Source organism: Chinchilla lanigera, unplaced genomic scaffold (genome assembly GCF_000276665.1).
Source record: "Chinchilla lanigera isolate Chin_1 unplaced genomic scaffold, ChiLan1.0 scaffold00098, whole genome shotgun sequence".
NCBI classification, from domain to species: Eukaryota; Metazoa; Chordata; class Mammalia; order Rodentia; family Chinchillidae; genus Chinchilla; species Chinchilla lanigera.
Genome location: NW_004955499.1, coordinates 1,042,291 through 1,049,977, shown reverse-complemented (window position 1 = coordinate 1,049,977; position 7,687 = coordinate 1,042,291). Strand labels below are relative to the sequence as shown.

At 59.2% G+C, this 7,687-nt stretch overlaps 1 protein-coding gene across 1 annotated transcript in view; it reads left to right on the top strand.

Annotated features, from left to right (window-relative positions):
- Window positions 1-2,959: 2,959 nt before the first annotated feature.
- The window catches only part of Asmtl (acetylserotonin O-methyltransferase-like), a gene marked incomplete at its 5' end in the record, with an annotated part of 13,093 nt that continues 8,365 nt past the window's right edge, over window positions 2,960-7,687 (top strand). The window contains 6 exon segments of the mRNA XM_013505602.1: window positions 2,960-3,091; window positions 4,502-4,549; window positions 5,242-5,306; window positions 5,555-5,616; window positions 6,430-6,538; window positions 6,908-7,334. Of these exon segments, the coding sequence (XP_013361056.1) occupies window positions 2,960-3,091; window positions 4,502-4,549; window positions 5,242-5,306; window positions 5,555-5,616; window positions 6,430-6,538; window positions 6,908-7,334 (843 nt within the window).

Genomic DNA, 7,687 nt, shown 5'->3' with positions numbered 1-7,687 from the left:
TCACAAATAACGGGGACCGTGGTGCCAGGGTGGGGACAGTAGGAGGAGCACGGCCTGACCCTGGGTACCCGGCGCCCGGAAACCACTGCTGAGCCGGTCCCCGGCCCCTCTTCCCGGCCTTCCCCCGAGGGTCACGGGCCGGGCGCCTGGGGTCGTTGACCACGGCCCCATCGATCCTGGCCTGCCGGGCTCCCAGGGCACGGAGTGCGGGTGGCCTGGCAGCCTGTGTGTGCTGCTGCCGTTGCCCCGCGGTGGGTTCCCGGGGCCGGGCCTGAGCACGCACAGTCCATGTCACTGGCCTGGCCCCCGTCACGGTGCAGCAAGGGTTAGTCAGCCCCGTGGCGTGTGCTGTGCAGAATACAGTGATATAGTTGTAGCCAGCACGGCCCTGCCTCGATTATCAGTACAATTAACGTAGCTTATGTGCTCCTATGAGCTGCTAAATAGTGAACGATACTAATTAACGTGCTGTGATCATCTAACGTAGAATTAATGTGGTTTATCAGTTGCTATGTGCTACCAAGGAATATACTATCACAGTTAATATAGCACTGTCACACCCGGTATGGTGGTGCATGTCTGTCAGCCCAGCCCTCGGGAGGCTGAGGCAGGAGGATCACTGTGAGTTCAAGGCCAGCCAGGGCTACCTAGTGAGTTCAAGGCCAGCCAGAACTATGTAGCAAGACCTGTCTCAAAAAACTAAAGCAAAACAAACAAAAACAGCGCTGTCACTTAGGATATAAAGTCAATATCTAGCCGAGCATCCTGGCGTGCACGTGTAATCCCAGCACTCGGGAGGCTGAGGCAGGAGGATCTCCACAAGTTTGAGGCCAGCCTGGGCTACATAGTAAGTTCAAGGCCAGTCTAAACTACATAGCATTGGGGCTGGGGATTTAGCTCAGCGGCAGAGCAGTTGCCTGGCAAGCGCAAGGTCTTGAGTTTGATTCCTGGTACTGGAAAAAAGCAAAACTAAATAAATAAAAAATAAACTACATAGTGAGACCTAGCCTGAAACAAACAAGCAGAAAAAGTCAGTATCTGTCATTATATGCTACTAAATAATATATTATTGTGGTTAAAATAGTGTAATCATTTAGGATACAGAATTAATAAGTTTATCTATTGCTGTGTGCTACCGAGAGATACATGATTAAAATTAATGTAGCAGTGTTGCCTAGAATAGAAAATTAATATCTGTTATTACGTGCTACTAAATAATGTACTATTATACTCAATATAGTATGATCATTTCAGGTGTACAATTAATGTGCACTTGCTGTATTAACTCCTGAGTAGCGCACAATTCAATTAATATTGTTCTGTCACTTAGAATATAAAATTAATAGTCAGGGCCGGGCATGGTGGTGCACGCCTGTAATCCCAGCACTCGGGAGGCTGAGGCAGGAGGATCTCGTGAGTTCGAGGCCAGCCTGGGCTACAAAGTGAGCTCAAGTTGAGCCTGAAATGCATAGCGAGACCCTGTCTCAAAAAGACAAAAAAATAATATATATATATATATATATATGTACACATATAAAGTTAACGTAGCTTGCCTTTTAGTGTGTGTTTTTTCAGATTTTGTACTTTTGTGAGTGCCCGTGGGCCATGCGTGGTGGTGTATTCTTCGTAGGGAGCTGGCGTGTGGACAGAACGCACTCAGTTCTCCGCCTGCATTTTGTACGGTGGCACCTTTTTAGGGCAGCACATTAGTGACCTGGTCACTACCGTTACTGTATTGTCTTGGTTCCTTTTCTCTCCTGGCTGAGACAAAGTACCCAGCGCCCGGAATTAAGGAAGGAAAGGTGTACTGAGCTCACAGTTTGTGGAGGTTTCAGTCCATACTCCGTGGCTGCAGGGCAGGGTGGCCGGGCACAGGGGCAGCTGTTCAAGGCGGCACAAGACCGCAAGAGCCGCAAGGCGAAGCGGGGCAGCTCGCCTCTTTTCCCTCCTATACCGTGTGTCCGCTCTCCGCCCACACCACCTCCCTGCCCTCCTCCTGCACGGGCTCAGGGTGATACAAAGTAGGCAGCCTGGCTCCCTGCGGAGTCACTCATTTAACCTTTTAAACTTCTGAACAGCTCCCAGAGCAGCAGGGTCAGGTCCTTTTCTCCCCAGGATGCAGAACTTCTGGTGACTTAGTTAACCTTCTGGCCTCAAACCGACACTATGTATCAACCATAGCAATAGTGCATCGGGGCTACATGTAACTTTCTCTTTTTTTATCTTTTTGAGATAGACTCCCTATGCAGTTCAAGCTGCCTTTGAGCTCACTTTGTAGCCCAGGCTGGCCTCCAACTCCAACTCTCAAAGATCTTTCTGCCTCAGCCTCCCGAGTGCTGGGATTACAGGCGTGTGCCAACACACCCGGCTTTACCTGTAACTTTCTGTTGCAAAGAATAGTTATCCCTTTGCCCATAGGGCTTATTTGTTGCTGTTTTTCTTTGTTTTGTTTTGTTTTGTTTTGTTTTGTTTTCGTCTTTTTGAGACAGGTCGAGCTACATAGTTCAGGCTGGACTTGAACTTACTATGTAGCCCAGGCTGGTGGTCAACTCAAAGCGGTCCTCCTGCCTCAGCCTCCCCAGAGCTGGGGTTACAGGCGTGGGCCACCGCCACGCCAGGCAGCACGTAGGGTGAACGGCCCGTGGGTTGCTACGGCTACTCAGTAGCACTGCGTAGGTTAGTGCGGTGTTAGTGCAGCTGCGCCCTCACCCGGGTGTGTGCCCCCCGGGCCCTGCACCGTGCGGCTCGCGTCCTGCAGCCCCGTCGTCGGGCCGTGGGAGTCTGCATGCGCTGCCTTGCCGCACCTGGCCCCTCCGGCTGTGCGTGGCTCTCTGCTGCGTGGCTGTGTGTCTCGGACAGAGCCCGGGGCTGGGGCCGGCCCGCACGGCCACGTCCCGCAGATCCCGCCCTCCGGCTGGCCGTGCTGCGGGCTGCACCCCGCTGTCCTCCTCCGTTGCAGGGTCTCAGGTTCGAGGTGGTTCCGTCCCGGTTCAGGGAGACGCTCCGCAAGTCCTCCTTCTGCAGCCCGTATGCGTACGCCGTGGAGACTGCCAAGCAGAAGGCGCTGGAGGTGGCGGCCAGGCTGCACCAGGCGAGTGCCCGTCCCCGCCGACCCACCGGGCCCCGCAGGGATCCCGCACCGCCCGTACCGGGGGCGGGGGGGACGCGGTCCGTCACGCAGCCGCGGGTAACGGGCTCCCGGGCCCGGGGCGGTGGGTGCCGCTTGTGCTGGACGCAGGCGATCGCAGTGGGTGTGCAGCTGTGGACAGCCCTGGGCCGTGGCACACTTGGGAGGCTGAGGCGGGAGGACCGCAAGCTCAGCCGCTTAGCCAGGCCCTCTCCAAATAAAAACTGAAAAGGGCTGGGGATGCAGCTCAGCGTGAAGGCCCAGGGTTCAGTCCCCAGTACCCTGAAAAGGGCGGAAACGGATTTATTTCACTTCGCGATTAGTGTGTGCTGCAAAGTAATACGCAGTTCTGATACACAGTGCGGTCATTCGTGGCTTTTTTAGTACTGTCACTTAGAAGGTGGAATTTACATACCTTGGGTGTCAGTTGTGCAATTACAAAGCCGGGCGTGGTGCGACATGCCTGTCATCCCAGCACTCGGGAGGCTGAGGCAGGAGGATCCTTGCAAGTTCCAGGCCAGCCTGGGCTACAAAGCGAGTTCAGAGCCAGCCTGGACTGCGTAGTGAGACCCTGTCTCAAAAAGACAAAAAACTGAACAGTGTAATATGCAATTACAGAGCCACGTGTGCTGGCTCAGACTTGTAGTGCCAGCACTCGGGAGGCTGAGGCAGGAGGAACGCTGCCAGTTCGAGACCAGCCTGGGCTACAAAGTGAGCTCAAGGCCAGCCTGAACTGCACAGCGAGACCCTGTCTCAAAAACACACACACACATACACACAGAGCTATTATAATCGATACAGTGCGACCCTGTGAGACGCAGAACTAACCTCACTACCTGTTGCCGAGCGCTCCATGCCCGGCACGGTGACTACTCCGGTGTGACGCCGGACGCGGAATTCACAGCGCTGACTTGCTGCTGTATGATCCCGCCGCGTGCCTTTGCTCTGCACCCCAGTCAGCGCCGGCGTGATGAGTTCATGAGAGTGCTTTGCTTTCCTTCTTCGGTTTTTGAGGCAGGGCCTCGCTCCACAGTCCAGGCTGGCCTTGAACTCCCTGTGTAGCCCAGACTGGCTTCAGACTCAGGGAGATGCTCCTGCCTCAGCCTCCCGAGTGCTGGGATGGCTTCTGTAGTGCTCACCTCCTTTTCCTCAGATCACACTGAGGGAAGCAGAGACCTTTGGGCCTTGATTCAGGAACGATGTGGGGCCCGAACTCAGCTTAGCCGGAGCTAAGAGGAAGACTGGGAACACGGCCTGAGGCTGGGGGCTGACTCTGGGAAGCCGACAGGGCCCTGGTGCTGTCCTCTGGGGCGCAGAGAGGTGCCGGGAGCCCGACGCCACGGCCCCGCTGACTCCGCAGTCCTTCTCTTCCAGAAAGACCTGCGCACCCCTGACGTGGTCATTGGGGCTGACACCATAGTGGTGAGTGCCCTGCGCCGCCTGCCCGGGGCGCTTGCGGCGGGATCATGGCGGGTGAGCTCGTGACAGCGAGGGCCGGGTCCTCGTCTTCCCCGGAGGTGGCCTCCTGATTTGGGGCCTGGTCGGTAATAAATGTTTTTCTGCCGGGCATGGTGGCACACGCCTGTCATCCCAGCGCTCGGGAGGCTGAGGCAGGAGGATTGCTCTCACTTCAAGTCCAGCCTGGGCTCCGTAGTGAGTTCCAGGTCAGCCTGGGCTACACGCAAGACCCTGCCTCAAAAACAAAAGTAAAACCTGAACAGCCCAGCTGCTGTGAAAGCATGAACATAGTTATTTCCAGGGCCCAAGGTAGCTCTGAGGGGATGGGGCCGCAGAGAGCTGGAGGAGGTACTGAGGCCCGGGGCGGCCTTGCCGAGAAGGGGACAGCAGGACGCAGACGAACGCGGAGAGGGACGCCTGTGTGGGGCATGGGCAGGGGCCGGCGCTGCCCTCCCTGGCCCTCCCTGGCCCTTGGGCTCCGGCTCGGCTGCCGGACCGGGGAGGACGGGTGTGTGTCCAACCGGAGTCCCGGCGGTGGCCCTTTGCCACGGCAGCCTGAGGTTAACTCCGGAGCACGGTTCTGCGGATCGGATCACAGGCGCGGCTCGCGCGGGGTCGCGCCGCAGGGTCCTCAGGTTCCACGCCCTGTCCCGCAGGCCCTGGAGGGGCTCATTCTGGAGAAGCCCGCGGACAAGCAGGACGCCTACCGCATGCTGTCCAGGTGCGCGGAGCCCGGCTCCCGGGACGCACGGGAGGACCCGCGGGCGAGGCGAGGTCGGCGGCTCCGGGCTTCTGCGCCCCTTGTACTTAGGGTCCCTGGGGGTCATTGAAACTCCCGAGAAAGCCGGGGGCGGTGCGCACGCCTGTGACGCCGCACTCGGGGAGGCCGAGGCAGGAGGGTTGCAGCTTCAAGGTCAGCCCCGGGGGCTCGGGCGGGGACCGGGACAGCGGCCTGGCTTTGTGTTGCAGGTTGAGCGGCAAGGAGCACAGCGTGTTCACGGGCGTGTGCATCGTGCAGTGCGGCAGCCGAGGTGACGCGGCCTCCCCGACTCCGCCCTCGCGCGCACGCGTCAGGCGGGGCCGACGTGCGGGGCGCCGGGAGGGACTCCGCGCTGGCGGAGCTTCACGCACATCCAAACGGCCTCCCGTGCCAGGCTCTGAAAGGGGGTTCCATCTATTATTCCGATTATTACAGGGTTATTGGACCGGGGTCTCACTGTGTAGCAGGGTGGGCCTCGAGTTTCCTGTGACCCTCCTGCCTCAGCCTCCCGACTGTTTAATGTGGCTCTTCCTGTGTCTGCGGCCCGCTTGTGTCTCTCTCAAGGACGCCGCGGTTGGATTCAGGAGGCTGAGGCAGGAGGGTCTCCTGTCCAGATCCTCTGCTAATCTCCTCCGCAGGAACCCAGTTTCTGGGCCGGGGATATAGCTCAGTGGCGCAGCGTCTGCCTGGCAAGCGCAACGTCCTGAGTTCGATTCCTGGTACCACAAAGAAAAGAGGAACCCAATTTCCAACCGGGTGCCATCCATGGGTCCTGGTTGGTCATGGATTTCAGGGCGTCTGCTTCAACCTGAGGTGCAGGCGGGGGACCCCCTTCAGACCCCTTCTGTTCAGACCTCTTTTGTCTAAAGTAACGCACAGGCAGGCGTGGTGACACATGCCTGGCACCCCAGCGTTCGGGAGGCTGAGGCAGGAGGATTTCTGTGAGTTCGAGGCCAGCCTGGGCTGCACAGTGAGTTCAGAGCCAGCCCCTGTCCCAAAAAACAGAAAACACCTAGACTAGCAGCCGTGCGATCCCAGGCGCAGAGGCGGCCCGTGGCCTTCACCCTGACCTCTGTCCTTGCAGAAGGTCAGCTGCAAACGCACGTCTTGGAGTTCTACGAGGAGACGCGGGTGCGGTTCTCGGAGCTGTCCGAGGAGATGCTGTGGGAATACATCCACAGCGGAGAACCGATGTGAGTGCCCGCCACCCCGGGGCCAGGAGTACTACTCAGCCCTGAACAAGGGCGGGCTGCCGCTGCTCACAGCCCGGTCGGCCAGGCCCCTAAGAACATCACGGAGTGAATGGGAGGTGCGGGTTCCCCATCTGCAACCCCGGCAGTCCGGGAGGCTGAGGCAGGAGGATCTCGAGTTCAAAGCCAGCCTGGGCTGCATACAACACCCTGTGTCAAAAAAAAAGAAAAGCGTGCGTCCGTGGTCTGGGTGGGGACTGCGGTGCGCGCATCGACCCGGATCCTGCTCGCTCGGGGTTCGGGGTGCGGTGGACGCTCTCCCTGCTCACCGCCCTGAGCCCTTCCGTCTGTCCTCCCGTCCGTCCACCCCAGGGACAAGGCGGGCGGCTACGGCATCCAGGCGCTGGGCGGCATGCTGGTGGAGGCGGTGCACGGCGACTTCCTCAACGTGGTCGGCTTCCCGCTCAACCGCTTCTGCAAAGAGCTGGCCCAGCTCTACCGCCCGCCGGGGCCCCGGGGCGTGGGCCGCCTCGCCAAGCACGACTCCATCCCCTGCGTGGACAGCTTGGAGGACCTCGGCGATGACCCGGGGACCAGGCACGGGGATACAGGCCCCGAACGCAGCACGGACGCCAATCAGGGACCTCCCTGCTCAGCAGCCGGCCAACGCCTATCTCTAGCAGAAAGTGACCCAGCGCCCCGGGAACCCAAGGGCGCGTCCCGTATGGGCCCCAGGGACACCCGGCCTTCGTCCGCAGCCGGCCTCCTGCGGCTCATCCACAGCTTCAAGGCAGCCCAGGTACCAGAGTCGACGGCAGTTCAGGAAGGGAGGCTGGGAGGTGGCTGGTGCAGTGGCAGCCTGTGTGCGCCCTGAGGCCAGGCCTGGCCTGTGCCCAGTTTACTGTAGATCCATAACCAGCTGCCCAGGGACCGATGGGGCAGCGTCCTTGACCGTGAGGGCCGGGTCAGCTATGCAGCCATCCTCCTCCAGCTCCTCGTCCTCTTCCATGGCCGCCTTGTTCCTCCTCCTCCCCCTCCCCCTCCTCCTCTTTTTCTGTGGCATGAGGGATCGAACGCAGGGCTTTCACACAGAGCTCCACGCCAGACTTTCTTTAAGTTCCGACACAGGTCTGGTTAAGGCGCCAAGTGCCC